This window comes from Parasteatoda tepidariorum, chromosome 10 (genome assembly GCF_982258835.1).
Source record: "Parasteatoda tepidariorum strain Cologne lab strain chromosome 10, Ptep-v5.0, whole genome shotgun sequence".
Taxonomy (NCBI): domain Eukaryota; kingdom Metazoa; phylum Arthropoda; class Arachnida; order Araneae; family Theridiidae; genus Parasteatoda; species Parasteatoda tepidariorum.
This window is the reverse complement of record NC_141764.1, coordinates 71,554,247-71,578,476: the sequence shown is the minus strand read 5'-3', so window position 1 is coordinate 71,578,476 and position 24,230 is coordinate 71,554,247. Positions and strand designations below refer to the sequence as shown.

At 31.6% G+C, this 24,230-nt stretch overlaps 2 protein-coding genes across 2 annotated transcripts in view; one reads left to right on the top strand and one right to left on the bottom strand.

Moving 5' to 3' along the window:
* The window catches only part of LOC107439657 (arrestin domain-containing protein 2), a 230,078-nt gene that overhangs the window by 55,430 nt on the left and 150,418 nt on the right, over window positions 1–24,230 (top strand). The window lies entirely within an intron of this gene.
* Window positions 5,805–7,657, bottom strand: LOC122268400 (SCAN domain-containing protein 3). The gene is made up of 3 exons (XM_087152840.1): window positions 7,237–7,657; window positions 6,283–7,185; window positions 5,805–6,241 (listed from the first exon to the last, which is right to left on the bottom strand). Exons 1-3 carry the CDS (start codon window positions 7,655–7,657, stop codon window positions 5,805–5,807), a joined length of 1,761 nt encoding a protein of 586 aa, XP_087008966.1.

Here is a 24,230-nt window from a genome sequence, read left to right as displayed (position 1 = left end):
ATGTACCCCCGCTAAACTGTTCCCGTACCACTGGGGGTACGCGTACTACCCTTTGGGAAACACTGCACTAGAGTAGAGCTACACAACGGGCTATCGGCGACGCTCTGGGAATCATCGCTGAGGATAACCAGAAGACATGCCATAGCAATTTTGATTATCTGCAGAGCGGATAGCTCCTCCTCTTTGATAGCCCAACGACTTGCGAAGTCGAGCACGGTAGAACTGTTAAACAAGGACTGATACCGCGTATCCTCGGTCCCTAAGGCTGATCAAAGTGGTAACCCACCCGCTTATGCTTGACTTCTGTATTCTACTGAGAGCCATGTCTTTACCATCAGTCCACTACGGGACCATTTTTTAATAATTAATAACAAATTCTGTATATATTTGTCTGTATCCGAATAAATTCTGTACATATTTAATAGATGTCAAGCTCATTTTGTGAAACGTCATAACATTTGTAAGTAAATGAAACGTATTTGTGATGATTATGTGCCCTATCGGAAACTAAAATAAAAAAACTTAATCGTGGTTGCAAAAAGCAGATATTTCTTCGCGTCTGGTAGAGCATGAAAATATATCTGGTGCTGACAAAATTTTTTTTTTTAAAAAAACATCTTATATTTTAGTAATGAAACAAAAATTACATACTTAATACGTTTTTTCGGCAATTGGGGGTGTGAGGAAACTTGAAGAGTTGGCGAATATTGTCAGTTAAGCTGAAGTAAATCTAGAGACTTTCCTCCCCGTTTGTGAAACACTTATAAAAAAGTGGTCTACGAGTTCAAAAAACACTTAAAAATCTCTAGAATGCCCCTTAAGTACATGATGGGCAGTCTAAAAATTTTTTTTGTACCGCCCTACTTTTTAAGGTCAATAGAAGACAGCAAAGTTGTGTACCACGTTTCGCCAGTAAACACTGGAGGAATTTTACCACTGAAGAGTTGCAGAAGACTTGTACCAAGATATGACTTGTACCAAATCTTTTATCTCTTGCATTAAGTCTATGGCTACTCGTGCATCGTATGTTTATATTTTATAAGGAATTGAGTTTAGTCGAGTTTATTTTTCCAGAACCTCTTTTGGAGATTTATGGATTTAAAGACTTGGTGCAATTTCAGTAGACTACTTTGGGGTTTAGAATTAACAACAACAACATTTAGTTTATGTTGTTTTAAGAATTTCACTCCAATCGAGCTAGCAATGGGATTTTCGCTTCGTGATAACAAGCAACTTAAACTAAAATCCCACAGCTAAACTCGTATAATTTTCGGTTTACGTAATCGTATTAAAATGGAACATTCAGAAAGTAGAAGAATTTGAAGTTCAATTGCTATTGTGGTTATACTAATAGAAAGAGGATTTTGAGATTATCATCATATAAAAATTTAACTTGGATTGGTTTCATTCTTAAAATCATATTTTACCTAATATCCTGATGGAATGCCATTTAAGAACATAACTGGCCTTTGATAGATTACCTTTGTACCACCCTATTTTTCGGCAGCATTAGAAATCAGCAAATTTGTATACCACGTTTTGCCAGTAGGCACTGTAAGAGTTTCACCATTGAACAAGTCCAGAAGGCTTTTGTGACTTACATCAAGTCTATGGCTACTTTGGTATCACATGCTCTTATTTATAAGGAGTTGAGCTTGGGCAAATCTATTTTTTCGGAACTTCTTTTGGAGATTTATGGATTTTCAAAAAACCACATTGGGAACTAGAAATAACAACGGCAGCATTTAGTTTATGTTATTTAAGAATTTAGTTTAGTTTACAGTGTTGATTAAATACTTCTTCCGGTGGCTCTTCACATAAGGAACAAAAGCTGGTATAAAGATTAGGATCGAGGTCGATTCAATTATTTTATTTTACAATCGCCGTTGAACAGCCGACCCAATTTTTGAGTTTATGCCTACTAATGTTCAACTACGTAGCCTTGTAATTTTGAACCCAATTCAGAAGATAAGGAAACTCCTGAATCAAGTATTGGGAGAAATTTGCTGTCGTGGAGGACTTTTTGATGGAACTAACCCACATTTGAGTAACATGGTGTGGAAAACCACGGAAATCTGCCACGGTTAGCCTGACGGCGAGGGAACTCTAACCCATGATCCTGCTACCACTGAGAATATTTTACATCAACACAGTGGACGGTGCAAGGTGGGAGCGTATTTTTCTTCCTCTTTTTTGGAGGATATTGCAGTCTCTTTTGAAATTCGAACTTTGATCTTTGAAAATTAACGCCAGATTCAAGTTTGGACTTCGTCAACAAAATGGGTTATAAGGTATTCCAAAATTTAATATTTCGTGACACTTATTTTATTTTTTTCATTTATAAAGAAAAGCCCAAAAGGTAAACTAACAAATATTAAAATAAAGGATATATAGTTATTCTAATCTGTTAGTATAGTTATGTAATTTTTAAGTTTGTGTAATTCCAATAAAGTCAAAGTGAAGATTTGGTGTTGTATGTACATTCATGTACTTTCATTTGAGCTTTATTCTCAATGTATTTTTGCTTTAGTCTACATAACACAAAGTATGCCTCATTATTTGTTGGATAATTTAGGGTTATAAAGAAAACCGGCTAAGTATGGAAAAAAATTTTAAACTATCACATTTTTCAAACGGTAGCTAACAATTTAAAAACTGAAAATATCGATATTCATCTCGAATTTAAACGAACTTCCCAGAATCATTTAACAAAATGTATTCCCTAAAATCCACAATTTTGACTGCATTGCTACCAGTTAACTGTTCAATGTACATTACACTTGACGGGTCATCATTTCTCAAATTTGCGGAATCTTCGAGCAATTTTCATTTCGTTGGCATCATAACTCTCTCAAACAGCTCTCCTGGGTCATACAATGAGTTACACCGAAACCAATTTTCAAAGAAGGCGTTGACACCCTAAACAGCGACCTTTAATGTGTCATCTTTTCAACCGTAGTTAAAAGATCCTTCAAAACACCAAGTCCCTTCTATCAGTTCTCAGGATGGGGATTATTCCCGCAGATTTTATCGATCCTGTTTTCCCGAGGTTACCATAGTTACCCATTGCATGGGAGCCTCCTACAACCACATGACTTTCACCATAGAAGAGTAACAAGTGTTCTTGTCAGATCAGTGTTTAAGTTTGTGAAAATCTTCTTTCTCGACTTATTCAATACCATCTTGCTTGGGACATTTCCGGGACGGTTTTTCTTGTTTTTGTTCGCAAAATCCTGATAGGAAATTTGTATGTGTGTATGATCAGGAGAAACGGGGGTGGAGAGGAAAGGGGATTTTAATCTGATTACTAAGAGCGGAAACGGGGTAGTGGAGGTTTTCTGTTTGTCTTTGGAAATGGGAAGTTGAGCTTTATACTTTGTGTTTGTGACAGAATTGCTGATTGAATCTTGTTTGTTTTGCTAATTATTTGGAACAAGACTTGTCTTTTGTAAGAAGACAGAAAATTAGATGGGTGTTTTTAGTTAATCAGAATTTGTAATTTGTGCGAATTATTAGTTTTGTCAGTTAAGGAAAATGCAGTTTTAAAAGAATTTAATCTTTGGGTCACGTGGTGTCAGTTTTAAGCATTTTTTTCTGACCCTCTAATTAAGAGCAAAAATACATTTTGGTATTTTTTTAAATACAAAAAAATCTGTCAAATAATTATTAAACGAAATCTGTTATATTTGTACGAATATATTTGTACGAAATATATTTGTACAAAAATATTTATTTTTATTTTTTTATTTCCAATGCCCACCTGTGTTAACATTTCGTCATAAAGGCATCTGAATGGAAGATTTGTTAGTCATTATTTCAGGGAAACCATATTAGGTGCGCCAACGTTGCTCCCACAGTAAGGACTGATAGTATAGACAATGAAAGAACATCCATGCACCTTGCCTGGGATTCAAACCCAGAACCTTTCTGAAGCAAGGCCAGTTCTCTGACCCCTACACAGTCCTGTAGGTCTTGTACAAAAATATAAAAACCAAAAAAAAATTTGTTTGACATTTTTTTTTCATTGGTATTCAAAAACTTATGATTTTGTAAATTAAAGAAATTTCATTTATGAATAAATGTTTCTCTTTGATCTAAATAAGTTCAAATTTGAAAAATTATTGTTTGTAGAAACTGTGCTAAACAATTGTTTGTAATACTGTACCATTGCTTGAAATACAATAAAAAATATTGTATTTAAACAATGTAATACTGTACTAAACAATTGTTTGTAATACTGTACTATTGTTTGAAATACAATAAAAAATATTGTATTTCAAAGATGTAATACTGTACTAAACAATTGTTTGTAATACTGTACCATTGTTTGAAATACAATAAAAAATATTGTATTTAAACGATGTAATACTGTACTAAACAATTGTTTGTAATACTGTACTATTGTTTGAAATACAATAAAAAATATTGTATTTAAACGATGTAATACTGTACTAAACAATTGTTTGTAATACTGTACTATTGTTTGAAATACAATAAAAAATATTGTATTTCAAAGATGTAATACTGTACTAAACAATTGTTTGTAATACTGTACTATTGTTTGAAATACAATAAAAAATATTGTATTTCAAAGATGTAATACTGTACTAAACAATTGTTTGTAATACTGTACTATTGTTTGAAATACAATGAAAAATATTGTATTTCAAAGATGTAATACCGTACTAAACAATTGTTTGTAATACTGTACTATTGTTTGAAATACAATAAAAAATATTGTATTTCAGAGATGTAATACTGTACTAACAATAAAAATGCATCTTCTGCAAGACGTATAGATTATTTTTTTATTGTTTTCACTCTATCTCTTTTCCTCATTTTCATTTTTCTCAAATCATTTTCACTTATTATCCCAATTAAAATTCTTGATGGTCCATCAAAGCATTTTGATGGTTTATGTTGATCACCATCATCCAACATTTCAATTATGCGTTCATGGTTTTTGATATGCCAACAAATTACCATCATTCCCGAATGGAAATTGATAATTTAGCACTATAATGTTGAACCATCAAGAGAAGTTTCCTTCTCATGGACAAACAATCCATAATGATCCATGTTGGCTCCAACTATATATTTCCATGATGGTTTAATAGGAATTCTTGTTGGTTCTGAGGAATATACCATCAAAACAATTTGGGTTTTCTTAATGCTGGACCACCATAATTCTGTCCGAATTCCTACCTTGGGATGATGGTTGTTCATGATCGTTCCAACATTTGATTTCTAAGAAACTATGATGGAAATTTCTGATAGTTCAACATGAACAAACCATTAAAATAAGTTTCTGTCCTTATGTTGGACCATCATAAATCTGTCCGAATTCCTACTTTCGGGTGATGGTTACTTATGTTGGTTACCATCAAAAATATAATGGTTCATTATGGAATTATTGATGGTTATCATCAAGATTATGTGTTTCCATCAATGTAAAACCATCAAAAGTTTTGACTTAGGATGTCTTGAATATATAATTTTTTATATTCTCTTCCCGTTTTATTCTCCAATGTAAATATATTTTTTAAAAGGTCCTGAAAATACGTACTAAATACGGTGTTTGAAATACACTCTGTATACAAAATGGGGAAAAAAGTGAATGTTAAAACGTATACCTTAATGCAGTGCTCCCCAACCTTTTTATCACCGCGGACCTGTCAACATTTGATAATTTTACCACGGCCCACTGAGGGGGGGGGGCATTGATTGTTTATATTTTAGATTATTTTGATTTTAATTTAATTGTATTAAAGTGATTTAACATTTTAACTTACTTGAACGTTACATCAATGAGAACCCTGAGCTTGTTTCTTTGCAATAAGACGGCTCCATCTGGGGGTAATCGGAGACAATGACACCCGAAGTGTGTTGCTTATCTCCAGTTTATTCCGTTGCTTTGTTTTGGTTGCTGTTACTGCAGAAAATTCCGCTTCACACAGATAGGTTGTCGGAAATGGCAATAGGGATTTAAGTGCTGTGGTGGCAATCTCGGGATATTCTGCCAGGACTTTAATCCAGAACACCGGCAGAGTTGTTTCGAACGTTGTCTTAAGGCCGCCGTCATTTGCAATCTCCAACAGTTGATCTTCTTCTTGCATTGACAAGCTAGGTTCACCCGATTTGTTGGCAAATGGGTCGCGGATCCATTCCTTACCAGTTCGTGGGTCTTTTGTGGTTGGGAAGTAGCGCTCGAACTCTTTTAAAAGCAAAGATCGTGAACCAACTGGGAGAATGAATCTTCAGGCTCTGTCTCGCCTTAAATACCCGCTAATGTCTGAAACATGTCGAAAATGCCTCTGTTCGCGCGTCGTCCCCATAACTCCAGTTTGGCTTTAAAGGCAGCTACTTTGTCAGCCAACTTGAAAACAGTTGTCATTTTCCCCTGAAAGCACAGATTGAGTTCATTCAGCAGGTTGAATATGTCACACAGGTAAGCCAGTTTGGTGACCCATACCTTATCACTGAAATGTGCTGCCAGCGGTGACTTCTTTTCTAAGAGAAATCTTTGCAATGGCTCTCGCAATTCAAATACTCTCAGTAGCGATTTTCCTCTGGATAACCATCTTATTTCTGTGTAAAACAGAAGGCATCTGTACTCTGCGTCCATCTCCTCACAAAGCTGCTCAAACAGGCGCGAGTTAAGGGCGTGTGCTTTGATGTAGTTAATAACTTTAACGACATCAATCAATACGCTGTTAAATTCTGGTGACATTTTTCGGCTTGCTAGCACTTCCCTATGAATGAGACAATGTGTAGCTTCACTCTCAGGTGCAACTTCCTTAATCCGAGCAGTTAAACCAGATAGACGTCCGGTCATAGCAGCAGCTCCGTCTGTGCATATGCCTACACAAAAGGACCATTTTAGTTGTCTTGATATATAACCATCCAGTGACTTGAACAGTTCTGCTCCTGTGGTGTTGGTTGGCAAAGATAGTGCACATAACAAATCCTCATGCACATCTTCCTGATATAGATATCGCACATAAACAAGTAGTACTGCCTTGCTGTCAATATCTGTAGATTCGTCAACCTGGAGTGCGTACCACGGTGATGCATTAATCCTCTCCAACAACTGCTTTTCAATGTCTTCGGCTATTTCCTCAATGCGCCTAGTCACAGTGCTAGCCGACAAAGGCACATGTGCTATCTTTTCCACAGCAGCTTCTCCTAGTATTTCACGGCAAATGTCTTTAGTGGCGGGCAAGATTTATTCTTCACCAATATTGAATGGCTTTTTAGCTTTAGCAATGCAGTTAGCCACCAAATATGATGCACTTAGTGCACTCTCCTTTATTGATGTGGTGGCCATCATAAATTTTTTCTGTCCTTCGTGTTCCCGTTTTTTTCTTTCAAAATACTCCAGGAGCTTTTCTTTTAATCCAGGGTGCTTGGCGTTCAAGTGGTGAAGCAGTTTTGAAGGTTTCATTGCGTCATTAGAGAGTTGATCGCCGCAAACTATGCAGAGCGATTTTGGTTTGTGTGAATCGCCTGTTCCGACAAAACCATACTTCAAGTAGGACTCATGGTATTGTCTGTTAAAAGTTGCATGTTTCTTTGATGTTGAAGGCTCTTCGGTCTCTTTACTGAGCCTTTTCTTTTTTCCAAGGAAACTTTCTAAGGACGTTTGTTTTGTATTCATGATTGCTAACTTGTGAGCTAAATTTGTGCAGACACAATACACACGTACACCAAGCACTGTTAAATCTGAGAAAGTACCCGTGAACAGAGAGAGGAGTGATAGACACTTTCTTTTTACTAAAAACAAACAAATCCGCATAAAGCACACAAAACAGCAGAGAGGAATCATGATCACGTGGTCTTTGGGCGACTAAATGGCAGACGAGCCAACCTCTCTTTTATAGCCTTACTAATAGGACTGGGCGATACATCGATGCATCGGAAAACATCGATGTTGTGCAATCATCGCCGATCCGATGCTTAGACTGGCCTCCTTTTCGAAGCATCGTGAATTCCGATGTGAGCACGATGTTTTCCGATGCCAGGTTGACATCGATGTTTCCCGATGCCGCGAAGCACGATTCTCCCTCTCCAACATCGATGTTCGCAAGCACGTGCGATGAGCATTTTCCCCCGATCATGCGGCGACATCGATTGTCGTGACGATATTTTCCCCTATGTTTCTTCCTTCGCGAAGCATCAAGTAACGATGTGCTCACACGATGATTTCCGATGTGACTATAACTCATCGCCAATGAAAGATGAAAAGGTGCTTTCTTCATTTCGTGTAAATCCAAGAAAAGAAAGTGATTCTCGGAGGATTATTTATGTTTTGTAATTTGACAATACTTTGAGATCATTTTTGTGTTGTTGAAGAAACGATCGTCTGTTTCGATAAGACTTTTTATTTATTTACTTTTTTACCTATTTATTTTTCTTTGTTAAATCTGAAGAATTGCATTCCCTCAATATGGATAAAATGTTTTCATTAATAATTTTATATAAAGCTGCAATTTTACCTAATGACCACATTTTCAATTATTAAAAAATGATTATTATTATTGTTAGAAAATATTAAAAAAAAAATCTAATATTTTTGCAAAAAATCTTTGCAAACGAGGTTTTGAACCGACAACTTCTCAAACGCAAATTTTCTTTTTAAGACAGTCGTTTCGTTTTTATTTCTTTAGCATTTTCTTTTTCGACATGACTGCTTTTTGATCTTTCTTATTTATAACAATTTTAATAAGAGTGTGCAGTTAAATTTTATTTCCACGAAATATAGTTTATCAACATAATAATACATTAGGTCATCAATAATTTTGAAAATAAATTTTCAAATAATTCATTTTTACAATATTGAAGCCATAATAATTTCCATAATATCCTTTTTCAGGAAATTTTGTTTTTATGCTGGTTTTTCTCAATTTCCTCAATTATTGAAGGTTACTACCTTCAATAAATTATTGAAAGATATTCTTCAAGAAATTCTGTAGAATGAAAGGTCAAGAGGTTATGCGCATCGGCTGTTTTAAATTTTCTAGCTTTCTCAATCCATATATATTTTTTTATCTTTTTCTATTAAGTTTTTTATTTTTCTGTTTATAAAGATTTTTAAATTGTTGGCTCAATGCACATTTAAAATTTTATTTTTATAATTTTATCTATTTTATTTTTACAGTTGGCTGACATAATTCGTTTATCCAAAAATAATTTTATGTAAAAATGATTTTAATTAATTTTTTTATTAGTAATAGTCGAAAAAAGTTTGAATTGTAAGGTATACAAATTTTTTTTAAAAATATAACTTTTTATTTTAAAATAAAAAAGTTAAAAGAAATTAGTTGAATAGTTTCTGAAAAATAAATTTAAAAAAAATCAGACTTTTTGAAATCCAATTATGAAGTCAACAGTAATTTTTTTTTCATGCACTGCACTCTATCCACAAATATCAAATATTAATTGCTAAAATATCCATGTTAAGATAAATTTATTACAATATGAGAGCTGAAAAAATGCACCGATTTCTTCTAATTTTATTTTCTAGAAAAATTATTTCTTAATGTAATAATTTTTTAATGTGTTTTTGTCTAAGATACCTAACCATCATTAAGAATGTTGAAAATTAATGATAATTTTGGTTGGCTAAGGTTGAAATACTATTCTTTTTTTTTTAATTCATCCTTAAAGATAATTTCTCATTTTTTTTAAGCTGCATGCAAAATTTTAATGAATTATTCACTTCACTAGTTAACTATTTATTCAATACTCTCTTTCTTTACTTTAAAAACTTCCGATTGTTTTCAGAAAAGTTTGAAAAGATGTGTTTTATTTAAATTGAAAAAGACAGTCTATCGAATTATTTTAATACAAAAGAAGAAAATAATCAATTTACTAAACATTGATATACCCGGATATAAAGTCATATATTTAATTTACTCCTATCTTTACTTTTTTCTCTTATTGATTATATAACTTTATTGAAATTAAATACCTATAAAATGAATATAGTTCGTATAATGTAAATTTGATGCATTTTGGCAGATTTTCACTTTTATAAATTTTTTCTGAATATCCCCCTTGAAATCTTACTCTCCTTTTTCCACAAACACACAAAGTTTAAATTCTAAAAATCTAATATATATATTTAAAATTTTAGATTTAGTCTTACTTTACAGTAGCATCAAATAAAAAAAAAGCAAAGGTGTGCAAGAATGCAAAATTTGGCAAAACCAAATGTGAAATAGTAATGTGACATCGCGATGTATCGAAACATCACGATGTTTGAGTGGCGATGCATCACGATGCTGAAATCTTAACATCGCCCAGTCCTACTTACTTATACACTCTCGCTGTGTGAGGCGTCAGAATCGAGAGAGAAGACGAAGTTCTTTATTAGTTCCAATGCAAATGTCGAGTCACGCTTTCGTTTTTTATTTATGATATTTACACTTACGATGATTGTTTTTTTTATTATTAAAACTAATTGAATGAGAAAATAGTTGCAGAAGATTTCTTTTTTTTTTTTTTTTTTACTTTTTAAAACATTAAAAAAAATTTTGTTACTACCTTCGGGGGCATCTTTTTTTCAAATAAATAAAATTTTAATGGAACACAGATATTTTTAATTTGGGGTATAAACCTAGAAATTTAAATTCAGTTTCAATGAAATGGGCGGACCGGTACCATTTGATCCACGGACCGGTACCGGTCCGCGGACCGGGGGTTGGGGACCACTGCCTTAATGTACCGAAAAATATATATTGGCATATAAATTCTAGACCATAAAGTAAAAAAGAATTCTTATTTAATTAATTTAAGTAGAGCACTAACTAATTTAAAGCATTACCCTCAAAATCCTTAAGAGATCAACTTTGAAATGTCGTATAGCGTAGAGAAGTATAATATTTCAAAGAAAAATTTCAGTGAAATTTCAACTTCTTCTTCGTCAGCACTACAGCCTAGTGCAGGCCAAGGCTTTCTCAATTAGCTGCCTCCAGGCAGGGCGACTTTGAGCTAGATTTTTCCATCTGTTTATTTCCAACAATTTTAAGTCCTTCTCAACCCTGCCCAACACTGGAGTTTTTTCAAATAATTCGAAGATAAATTTTATTAAGATTGTGGCGCCAGGCATGGTGCGTAGGCGCCAAAAGAATCAACGGGATTACAAACACACGATCGGCAACCTTGGAACTTCCCCAGTATTTAAGAAGCTTCGAACTTTACTCAGTCTCTATCCCACACAGTCTTACTTAATTTTATGTTTCTGTTTTAGCTTGTTATGTTTCAGTTGTTAATAAATGTTTAGTTGATTTTTTGTCATAGTTGTCTTCAACTTAATATGAGAGGGTTCTCCTCCCCCTCAAGATTTCAAATAGAGTGGAATTTCAAATATTGCAATGATAAATTTCAGTGAACTTTAAAATGGAGGGGAATTTTAAATATTGCAATGATAAATTTAAGCGAAATAGAGTGGTAATAAGAGCTTTCAGATAGAATGGATAGTTTCAAATATTTTAAAGATAAATTTTGTTAAAATTTAAAATAGAGTGGAATTTGAAATATTTCAATGATAAATTCTAGTGAGCTTTCAAATGGAATAGTAATAAGACCTTTCCAGAGTTGGGCAAAAATGTAATCAATGTCATTTTTCGATTACAGTAATCGATTACTTGTAATCATAATTACAAGGTAACATAATTTTAAATACAGCTGTAATCGTGATTACTACAAACAATTACAGTAATCAATTACTGTAATCGCGATTACAACTTTGTTTACAGCTGTAATCATGATTACAATAGTCGATTACAGTAATCAATTACTTATAATCATGATTACAATGATTTATTTCAGTAATCAATTACTTGTAATCTTGATTACAATTCACCAAAATTTTGATTACAACTGTAATCATGATTCCAAGTAATTGCAATTACAAGTAATCACAACAAAAACGATTACAAGTAATCATGATTACAGTAATTGGTTATGCAATCAAGATTACAGTTGTAATCAAAATAATGAATGTTTGTAATCATGATTACCAGTAATTGATTACTGCAATTGAGTACTGTAATCACGATTACAGTTGTAATCAAAATTTGTAATCATGATTACAAGTAATTGATTACTCTACCTGAAAAATGTAATAGATGACAATCTTGCTCTACTCTGATGTAATCAAGAATTATGATTACTTGTAATCGCGATTACCTGTAATCGTGATTACAAGTAATTGATTACATAGCAGTAATTATCTGTAATCAATTACTGTAATCGACTCCCAACTCTTGACTTTTCAAATAAAGAGAAGTTTAAAATATTTTAAAGATAAATTTGAGCAAAATTTCAAATAGACTGATGAATTATAGGATGTTTCAAATTGGTTGGGAATTCAAATATTTCGATAATAAATTTTATTAAAATTTCATATACAATAGAATTTTATATATTTCAATGATAAGTTTGAATGAACTTTCAAATAGATTGATAATAAGCCTTTCAAATAGAAGGGAGTTACAAATATTTTAAAGATAAATTTCAGTGAAATTTCAAACAGAGTGGAATTTTGAATATTTCAACGAAAAATTTCTGTGAAATTTCAAAAAAATTGAAAGTTATAAGACCTTTCAAATAGAGTACAATTTCAAACGTTTCAAAGAAAAGTTCAGGTTGAATTCCCGAAGCAAAAAGTCATTTAAAAATTAATGTTAATAACTCTTAGAGGGACTCACGAAAAACGAATTTTTCTAATAGGTTTACCATTACGTATTGTTGCAAAATAATGTGGAAACAGTCACGTTTATTATTTTATTTATAAGTAAGGCCCGGATTTTGATGACATTTGCATTTTTTTGCATTTTTTTGCATTTTTGGACATTTTTTGTCCCTTAGAGCATTTTTTAAGATTTATAGGGCATTTTTTTCTAAATTTTGGGCCGTATTTTGCATTTTAAAGCATTTTTTAAGCTTTTTGTTAATTTTTTCCTATTTTCATTATTTATTGGGACATTTTTATTACATGAAATGCAATATTTGTCTTATAATTTTAAATTTCATATTGTAGCTCTCAGTTTTTCCACTATGTTATTGATTGATATAAAATCTTTAGAAGTAATTCTTTGTTACAGCTTTCCCATTTTCTCTGTTTTGTATAGTTTAGAACATTACAATTTTCTAGGAAATTTTCTTCTCCAGGAATAAAAATTTGCTTTAAGACAAGAGACGCTCGCTTACATTTCAAAATATCAAAAAACATTTATAATCCAATGTAATTCTGATATTTAGTAATATTATGAGATGGAAGTTGTTATATTCATTAAAGTTTCTGTACAAAATGAAAATGTTTTGGAGTCAATATATTTTCCTCTTTTTTTGTTATTTTAGGATGTAAAACATATTTTTCAAACTTTAATGAACGTAAAACAAGTATTGCATTGCTTTATATTTTTTGAAATGACTCATAATAATTTTAAAGAGTAAAACATTGTTTTAGTTTAATATTTTTTCTTTATTTAAGTCATGTCATAAGGCATTTTTAGCACATTTATCGCATTTTTAAGGGCATTTTTCGCACCTTTTAAGGGCATTTTTTGCACTTTTTAAGGGCATTAGTTGAGACTTTTTAGGTCATCAAAATCCGGGCTCTATTTATAAGGTAACACCAGTCATGTTTTCTAGCTTACAACTCCAATTGATCAGAAATTATATTAATCTTAAAAGAGTTACACTAGAAGTTTATTGTATGTTTTCTAGTAATTTTTATTTTTTAAATCGTTCTGTCAGGAGAGCTCAGGTAAAAAAAAATCTTGGATGTCATATGAAACGATTTCAAAGAATTTGTATTTTTAAAGCTATGACTGAGTTAAGTGACCTGGATTTTTTGGAGCATGCTTCAAGATGTTTTGACACAGCATTTCAAAAACAGACGAAAAAATTTTAGTAAGTTTTAATCTTAAAAATGAGTGGAGGCATCATATCTTTCTCTTTTTGTTATAAATAAACAATTTTTTGTTGAATTTAAATGTTTTGAAAATGTATTCTTTTGATACAAAATATTTTCAAAAGCTGCAACGATTATTGAAACTGTTTCATCAAAATAAAAATTCATATGAAATATACATTTAGTAATTGAGAATTTGATTGGTGCATTTTAAGCACGACAGATTCAGTGAGAATGTTCCCTAAGATTCTAAAAATCGAGAATTGTTATTTATTGTTCTTTAAGATTTTAATTTTTTTTATTACAGTTCATTTTTCTGATGGAATTATTTATATTATTGGTTAAAGAATTATTACTAAATAAAGAATAATGACGTCACGTGAAAACTATGATCTGGTTCGTTCGTAAAGTCGGCCATCAAAGGATTATTTACTTTTCAAACGTTAAAAGAGTTTGGAGGAGTTCCAAAAGCACCGAGTAGCGGAACTCACCCAATCATAAGCCACGTGTTTATAGTTACAATTTTGAAACTCGTTTCAACTAACATTAATAATTTAAAATCTACGGTAATTGATATAAGAAAAAATAAATCAGGGGGGGGGAGCGAAACTTTTGAAACGATGTGTTTTTCTGCGCTAACTTTTTCTGTAAGCAAAATTTATTATTGATGCAAATTAGATAAATTTTAGCTTTTGTCATCCTACATGGGGAGTCAAAATAATAGACTAGAAAACTTTCAATTAAATAAACACCAAACGAGAATCTGAAATCGAAAGCTTTGAGACGATTCAGTTTTCATAAATTTTTACTGAAATATATCATCTTAACGTAAGAGGACATAAAAAATTTTTAATACTTCGTTGCTTATTCTTTTGCTTTCATGACTGCGCCTCACCGTCTGGGCATAGTATTAACGAGGCCTGTCAGAGGGGACCTAGGAATTTTCGCCCTCTCCGATTGAAGGTCCTAAAGGAGTTCTCCTTTCGAATCCTGCTGCCTGAAGGACTCCCAAAGGTGTTTTATTGGATTCAGGTCAAGTGATAGATTCGGTTGTTCTAAGTTTTAATCTTCTCAGCAGTAGGCCAACTTTTCATAATTTTGGAGGGATTCTCAGGATCATTATCCAGCTGAAATACTCATTCATGAAGCTTATTTTTGAGAGTTCAAGGTAGCCTGTGAACTTCTAAATTATTTTTATAAGCATATGGAGAGCCGGGGTTAAAGTGCTCACTTCCTAGTGAGGTACCCCTGGTTCGAATCCCAACGATGCCTAGTCGATATGAATTCTGCATCCAGCTTTATCGACCACAGGGGTGACTAAAAAATATCCTCAGAAGTAGACGAATCATGGGTTAAAATTCCCTTGTCGTCTGGTTAACCACGGGAGATTTTCGTGGTTTTCCTCTTCATGAAACGCAAATGCAGGTTAGTTCCATCAAAGAAAAATCCTCCACTAGGACATGTTTCTTTCAAAGCTTGATCGAGGAATTCCCTTGTCTTCCGAATTGAGTTTAAAATTACAAGGCTACGGAATTGAACATTGGTAGTTGTATATTCAAAAATTGAGTCGGCTGTTCAACGACAGTTATAAACAAATATAAACATTTTGATTCATAGGCCCATCTATGAGTACGAGGGGGTGATGCCATTATGACGTAATTGATGTTTAGAATAAGATGTAATAAATAAAAGAACCACCTTAATAACTTTTGATCTATTAATCGGATCTTCACGTTCTAGGACTCAATCTTAATGGTTCAAGAAGGTGACCCCAAATATGCTAATTATTTCATGCAGACGAAGGGCACCCTTTTTTTGAAAAAAGGGGTATTTTATTATTTGACTGATTCCACTAAAATTTTGTAATTTGCCATTTAAAATTGCATTTATTAAAATGCTGTAAAAAATTATCTAACTCATAATTCAAATATTTTTTTAACTATTATTGAATAAGTAAAAAAATAATAAATATTTACTAAAAGTTATATTTTGCATGGATAAACAAAACTTATGATTCTGCCCCAAAAGTTTGTCTAAAAAGCTCTAGAGCTGAGATGAAAAACGCAAAAAGTAAAATTAGCACTAAGGGATCCATTGGCTCCTGGCCAAACTATTGGGGTCATATCTCCCAGATTGCGACTACATCCCTATATTTCTAACCCCTATCTAAGGGTTAGAAATTCGAATCTATCAAAAAAAGGAAAGTACATTTTTGTGTCCTATTCCATAATTTAAAATAACGGCTGAACTAATTAACAAGCATTTTTGAGATCACGCCCTCGTACCATTAAGATTGAGTCCAAAAACGGGAAGATCCAATAATTTAATCAAAAGTTATTCAAGGTGGTCCTTTTCTTATTGTGTACCCTGGACAAAGTCATTGTGCTTCATTGTGCAAAAGTTTGAATATTATATACTGGCTTATGCATTGTATGCCCATATTCGATAATTTTTGGTGCTGGACAAAACTATACTTATACTTTATTTTGATGAATTGAATTTCTAAAAATGCACTTTGGTTAATTAAATATGTAAAGAAATCTGAAAAAGCAACAAATATCAAGTAAAAAGGAAACTATTTTAACTTTTTGTTTACGTTTTTAAATTATGTGTATTTGTACATGATTGCGTATTTTTAGTTAATACTAAATTATGTCAATTATTTACTTTTTATCCTTTTCTTGTAGTAGTAGTGGTAGTTTATTTACGTCACACTAGAGCTGCACAATGGGCTATTGGCGACGGTCTGGGAAACATCCCTGAGGATGATCCGAAGACATACCATCACAATTTTGATCCTCTGCAGAGGGGATGGCACCCCCGATTCGGTAGCCCGACGACCTTATCCTATTCTAGAAAATATTTCTTTAATATATTTATCTCGATACAATAAGACCTTCAATAAAATTACAAAATAGAACGTTTTTGATTTGTATTTTTAGTTATTATCAACTATGTTGCAGTTTTCACAACGTAGTCCATTCTGCCTTTTTATGTAGTATGCTCTTAAATAAAGAAAAATATTTTTAAAATACCTCCTTTTATCATGAAGAAGAATAGAAAGAAATAAGTGCGTTTTATAGAAAACATCTTATTTCAAAATGCCGATTCTTTCCACCACAAATAGAAATAGATCCGTTAATTGACATTTCTTTCTTTCACTAAGCATAACAAATAGATACAATAACTCTATTTTATTATCCTTCGTTCGCACAAGTTGTTTAGCTACATTAAATATAAACACAACATTAGCGTTTCCTAAAATAGAACTATCAAGAAAGCAGCAGAAAACTTCTTTTTGTCGTGTGTTGTTCTCCGAAGAAAGTCTCTTCAATCCACGTAAAGCATTGTATTTAATGCTAATAATCTAGACATTGCTCATGCTTTATTAACTACAGATATATTTTTGGTCATCGAATTTATTCATTTCGGGTACTTTGTGTAAAATGCAAATACAGATTTTCTTAGTTTATTTAATAAATTTATAAAGATAATTAGGGGGCCAAAACTCTAACTCGCTGTGAGCACCCTCTGATTTCAATATACAACTCTACGGCCTTTAACGACTTGCCCCCTTTTTTTCGAAATTTTCCTCTTTTTTGTAGTTGATCCCAATCGGGTACTTGCACTTCAAGAAGATCACGGATACCCACACTGGTGCCTTATGAGGCCAGCGTCCGTAGATCGCTTATAAGCAAAATGGCTGGTTAAGTTGAACTAAGTTTCTCCACACAAATTAGAATGATAATTAACGTGAAGTTAATTAAATACAGTGCCGTATTGCACATCGAATCTGTTGAAATAGAATTCTTTCACGTCTATGTCTTTCACTTAACTTAGATTTATCATTTGTTTATTTATTTTATTGCATCCGTGATATATATTTGTTTCGTGTATCTGGCAACTTCGATGCGTAATTAGTTTGTTTATGTTATATATGGCTCCATGCCTACATTTGTGTTAAGTAAGGAATTTATGATAGAATTGAAATCTTAATGAAAGAATATAGAATGTGTCACCTAAGAGAATTAATACTTGACAGGCTCGAAATAGAATGGGAAGAACAGTTGCTAACGTAAGCAAATACCACGTTTCAGCAACAAATCAGGATTTAGATACCCACACTACGCAGGTATCCCATTATAAAACAAACTTTTATGTCTTAAATTTATTACCCAAACTAAAAAAAATTTCAAGAATAATTTTTTTTTATTTAAAATTTTTTTTTAAGTGGAGAGCGGGTTGTAGAGGCCGCTGTATTGGCAAATCGGCCCTCTGGTTGAGATTGCTTTGCCATACGAGCTCACTTTCATTCGATCAATAATGGAGACGCATATTCCAGGTAATAGAGAATTTTACCTGAACAAATCTCGGCATTTTTTAATTTTTATATACTTATGTTTTTTGAATCTGTATTTTGCGACTAAAATGTTTTCCAAGAAATATGTTATCTTTTTTTTCTGATAAAAAAAATCTGGAAAAATCTAGTTTTTTACATATAATTTTTTTTTATGGTTTAAAATAGAAAAGTTTCTGATGGCATATTTCAAAACTAGAGAAAAATTCCGATCAATTCTATACCAACACTGTGTCCGTAGAGTAATAAATCAATGAATTATGAGTATGGAAATAATAGGACTATAGCATTTCTATGATATCTCTCTCACTTTTTCAGCGGAGAATAATTTACAGATACTTGAAATTTAAAAAAAATTCTCTTTTGGTATTTAGTAATGCATAATAAAAATATTTCTACCTCCTGAGTAGAGAACTCTCACCAATAACTATAATTATTATCAAATCATCAATTCTTTTGTATTTTGCCTATATTCCTAAGTTTTTTGCTTATTTTAGACTTAGTTAAACTTATAATACTCTTGTAATTTTGCTCCTGAGAGATAAAAAAATATGGTATTAGAAAGGTTTTTAAGAAAATTATGATTAGGTTGAAAGGTGAGGATGTTAAGCAGTAAATCCTTTTCTCAGGATCTGAAGACAGGAGCAAACTCACGACTTGGTTTTAACATTGGATGAAATCATTTTCACCCCAGTCACATCAGCTCATCTTGATTTTCTGGAATCTTGTTTTATTCATATGAATGCTGATTCTCATGTTTACGTCATTAGTTCCTCACCACCACTCTATAGCGTGTGGAAATGCGTATTATCCTGATTAGCTCTTCTCGTCCACTGCGGTTTTTCTTTTCTTTTTTTTTTTTTCATTTTATTTTGTTCTCTCTCGGCTACTGAAGTTTTTTCTGTTATGTTACTCAATTTTATTTTACATGTTCCGTTGACAATTTAACGTTTTATATTTAAAACCATTTTTATTTCTTCTCATTTACGTTTGCCAAGTCTTGAAAATGGCGCCTATTTTTGAACCCTTGAAACAATTCGAATGTTATTTCCAATCTGTATATTTTTGAAGCTTATGAAGTTTTTAAATGAATTAAAATCGTAATTTATTTTGCAAATACACTTTTGTTTTCATTAACACGCGACATCTTAAAAGAATCAACATATAAGCATGTTATAGTATTAAAACAAAAGAAAATAACCGAGTGATTACAAAGAACCTCTTAAACACAATTAAAAATAATTAAGAAAACGATAAAATCACAAATTAAATTAGTAGTTCAGCCGTTATGGCGCTAAAAGCATTGTGGTTTTAGTGTTGCTATTATGGCGCTCATTTAAAAATAATGTAGTTTTGTACATGCTCTATCATTAGAGTAAAATCTCTCTATTTCTCCGTGTTCTTAACAAAAGTTTTGATTAATTTCAGTAATTTTTATAGAGTATTAATAATTTTTTGACAGAATCCCAAACGATTTTAAATTAAAATGTCTATGGCTATGAATATGAATGCAGAATAAAGCGATTATTTTTAAAAGTAATTTTCTTTTAGTTATAGGCAAACGATAATAAAAATGCAAAATTAAGTGGTTTTAATTCAAACCATTAAGTTTATTTAGAATCTATTAGGGAGCAGGTGTTTTTGATTGATGTATAGGACATTAAAGATTATGAGTTTGTGATTAAAAAAAACTTTTATATCAAATAATGATGAGGTAGTATTTGTGGAAAATCCAGCTGGCTCAACATTGGTAACTAGCGTATTTACCTTTCTTTATTTTAATTAAATAAAAAATTAAGCTTATGCCTTAATAGTTTCAGGTAAGAAAAGGGATAATAATAATAATTTTTAAACGATTTGTAACTCAACTACGATGATAGTTTTAGTATAGTATCGTTTTAATTTGATGTTGGTGTAAGATTTTATGTATTCAATAATTGTAATGAATTTATATGCATTTATAAAGAAATTTATACACATTTAACGATTCATTTTTGCCTGCGATTTGAGCTTCAGGCAATTTAGCATAGAATATGGATTTGCATAAAAGACATTAAATATTTCTGTCTATAAGCGGAAATACTTAAAAGACTTTATTAAGAAGAAAATCTTAACATTTTGTTGGTTTTTTTATAATATTTTCCTACCACATCAACAACTGATATTCTTTTTTTACATTTTGAAAAATGTTCCTATTGTGTGATCTTTAAAATTAGAGTTAACTAAAATTCTTAATGATTCATGTCAAATTACTTGAAACTACATAAACGTAAACAAAATAATAAAAAAAAATTCACAACTACTGTCGAGTTAGTTAAATAAATTTTTAAGGATTTATAAAAATTATATTTTTTTTTTAAAATTGATTTTCATGTTGAAAATCTGAAGTTTTTTACTGTATTGGTCGTACAGTGCAGGAAAAATTAAAACAGACGACCCTGAATAACTTTTGAATGATTGAATATTTACTTTCTAGGATTCAATTTTAATGGTTTGAGGAGGCGACTAACTAATTAGTGCGGACGATAATTTATGTTATGAAATTAGACACAGAAAAGCACTTAACATACCCTCTAATTCTCTAAATATTATTCTCTAAATAAGCATACCTTTTTTTTTATCGGATTTGGATTTTTGACACCCAAAATATAGAGGGTAGGCATAATCTGGAAAATATGATCCCAATAGTTTGGCAAGGAGAGCGTTCCAAAGTTTTGACCTCATAATGTTAATTTTATTTTTTGCGCATTTCGCTATATCTCGAGAGCTTTTTAAGTGACTTGCAAAAATTATGCACAAAATAATAAAATTTATTCATTAAAAAATAATTCCATGCGAAAAATAAATTTTAGTAAATATTTAATATTTTTTTATTATTTTATTTAACAGCAGTGGAAAAACTTTTGAACTGTAAGGTATACAGATTTTAACATAATTTTAAAGTATGCAATTTAGCATTTAAAAATGCAAAATTTGAGCGAAATCGGTTGAATTGTTCCTGAAAATCGAATTTTAAGTACATGACTCTTTTGAAAATTAGCAGTTAGAAAAAAGATGTGAAATACGGAAAAACAACATTAAGAGGTGTAAACTTTTTTAACGCCTCCTGACCAAGCTATTCGGACTAAACAGAGTGATTATAAAGTCCCGTTCCCATTTTGATGTTCAATAACTCATTAAATAATAAAGATAGATTATAATTAATAACATAAATGGTTAGATAGACTCAAAAAGTTTCATGACCCTTGTCAATGAACTTCCACGTGTGCCCCCTTCGTCGCACGGAGAATATCAAGTCGATAGTCAATTTCACGCCAGGTAGCGGCAAGCATGTCGGCATCCACAGAGGCTATTGCAGTTGTAATTCTGGCTTTTATGTCATCAATGTTCGACACGATCCTCCTGTAAACATTGTCCTTTATAAATCCCCGAAGAAAAAAGCCCAGCGGCTTTATATCAGGTGATCTGGGTGGCCAAGGAATTGAACCTCCTCGTCCAATTCATCCACCTGGAAAGAGGTCATTCAAAGAACTACGAACGATGATACCCCAATGAGGTGGTGCACCATCTTGTTGCAAAAAGCCATGTGGCTGAAGTTCTTCTAGTTGTGGAAATACGAAGTTTTCCAACATGTCTAAGTACACGACTGATGAGACCGACTTTTCTGCAAAAAAGAAGTTTTTTGAATAACAATTTTCCAGGAAGATGAATTGGGCGAGGAGGTCCAATTCCTTGGCCACTCAGATCACCTGATATAACGCCGCTGGACTTTTTTCTTCGGGGATTTATAAAGGACAATGTTTACATGAGGATGGTGTCGAACATTGATGACCTAAAAGCCGGAATTACAACCGCAATAGCCTCTGTGGATGCCGACATGCATGCCGCTACCTGGCGTGAAATTGACTATCGACATGATATTCTCCGTGCGACGAAGGGGGCACATGTGGAAGTACATTGACAAGGGTCATGAAACTTTTTGAATCTATCTAACCATTTATGTTGCTAATTTTAATCTATCTTTATTATTTTATGAGTTATTAAACATCAAAATGGGTCCGGGACTTTATAAACACCCTGCATTTCCCCGATTGCGGCAACCCCCTATATTTTGGGGATCATAAATTCGAATTTGTCGAAAAAAAGTATGTTTATTCAGAGAAAGTACGTTTTTGTGTCTGATTTCGTAATTAAAATATTGATTATCTTGATTATTTTGATTATCAACAAATAAAAGAAATCAAAGTCATATAATTTAAAAAATAATTTAGATGCAAACTTTTGAAAGATTATTTTTTTCAATGCTGTCTATTAACCCAAAACTAAACGCACATCTAAGGGTCTTATGCCAAAACTTAAATTAAAGTGAGAAATTTGGAAAATAGATTAAAAAATTACAGAAAAAAATGCTTAGTTGTTCGGTCTTGAGAATTAAATTATTTGAAAAAATGAAATATAATGCAAAGAGCCATAATTTAGATTCTCTGGTGCAAAAAATATGGCAGGATTACTTCTCTAGTGCGTAATTTTGAGTTATCCAGACTTTATTTGTTCGTAAAATGCAAAAAAAAAATATTGCAAGATTATTTCACTACTGCATTATTCCGAAAGATATAGTCATTATTTGTTTGTAAAATGCAAAAGAAAATTTATGGCAGGATTACTTCTCTACAGCATAATCCTAAGTTATCCTGTCAATATTTGCTTGCATTTTAATATTTAGGAAATAAAACAATAAGTTTCACGGCTCACTCTTGGCTCACCAAAGCATACTTATTGTCATATTTTCAATTTTAAATTAATGTAGGCAAAAGACTATTTGTTCATACTGATGTATATCATCCTCAGAAGTAGTTTTAACAATTCTCGACTGATATGGCATTTGTTTACCTCATTTTTCTCAAAAACACAAAAAATAAAAAAATTCTTTACTTTATTTTTGCATCTTTAAAAAATTAGTTTTATTAAGCTTTTAATAACAAAAAAAAATTCAAATTGAAACTTAGATTATGAGCGAATAAGGTTTGCTTGGTTTTTTCGAAAAAGGAAAACATTTCATTTCTTTTTATAATTTATAGACAGAATTTTTGTAATCTAAAAAAGAAGAAAAGTATTTTTTCAAATATTTTCCTTAAAATGTCTATTTTCCATAGAAGTAAAAAAGGGCGGAACAAATATATAACTTTAAAATTGCTTTTAAAAGAAAGGCATTTCAAAAGTAACTTTTACATTGCTTTATTTTTTTTTCAAAAAAAGAAATAGCGCTTTTTTTATATCTATATCTACTTTGCGAAAAAATAGAGAATGATAAATAAAATCTCATTCTTTCGTTCTTTCCCTTCATAAAAATCTAAGCAATACACGTTCAAAAGTTTCAATCTTCCGTTGTTCAAGAAAAGAAAACGTACATCAAGTATTTTTTTTAAACTTTTAAAGAGAACATGTTTGGAGATTTCTTTTATAAAAATAAAAATAAACAACGTAACTACAGGATCAGCAGACAAAACTTAGTCTTTCTTTTCTGTACTTTCTTTATGAATTTCGGTATAACAAAAAGTATCGCATAAAGATCTCGATTTTAAAAATCATTTATAAATAAGTCAATTTATAACAATTTTAAAAGTGATGTAATGTACTGTATCGAAATGTTTCCGATACAGTAAATAAAGTTTACAGTTATACGTAACAAGGGAATATGTTTGAGGAAAAATGAAAGAACTCAATAAAATAGTTATAAATGAAAATATATTTGAGCTATTTTAAAAATGCGACCATTTATAAAACTGAGATTATTTAATTATGTAAATAATCTATTTTTCGTTTTGTAATAAACTTTACTATTCAAGTCATTATCTTTAATTTAAAATAATTCGAATGATGGATAGTGTTCATTGTATAATATGATTTTTAATCCCAATTGAAAAAAATCATAGATTAGTCAATTTGTAAAAA

Excerpts from the sequence above, each read along its gene's own strand:
- LOC122268400 (XM_087152840.1), bottom strand. The coding sequence starts at position 7,657 with ATGAATACAAAACAAACGTCCTTAGAAAGTTTCCTTGGAAAAAAGAAA. Across the intron at positions 7,186-7,236 it reads TAAAAAGCCATTCAATATTG|GAGAAGCTGCTGTGGAAAAG; the intron begins GTGAAGAATAAA and ends GTGAAATACTAG. Across the intron at positions 6,242-6,282 it reads CATGTTTCAGACATTAGCGG|TTGGTTCACGATCTTTGCTT; the intron begins GTATTTAAGGCG and ends TCATTCTCCCAG.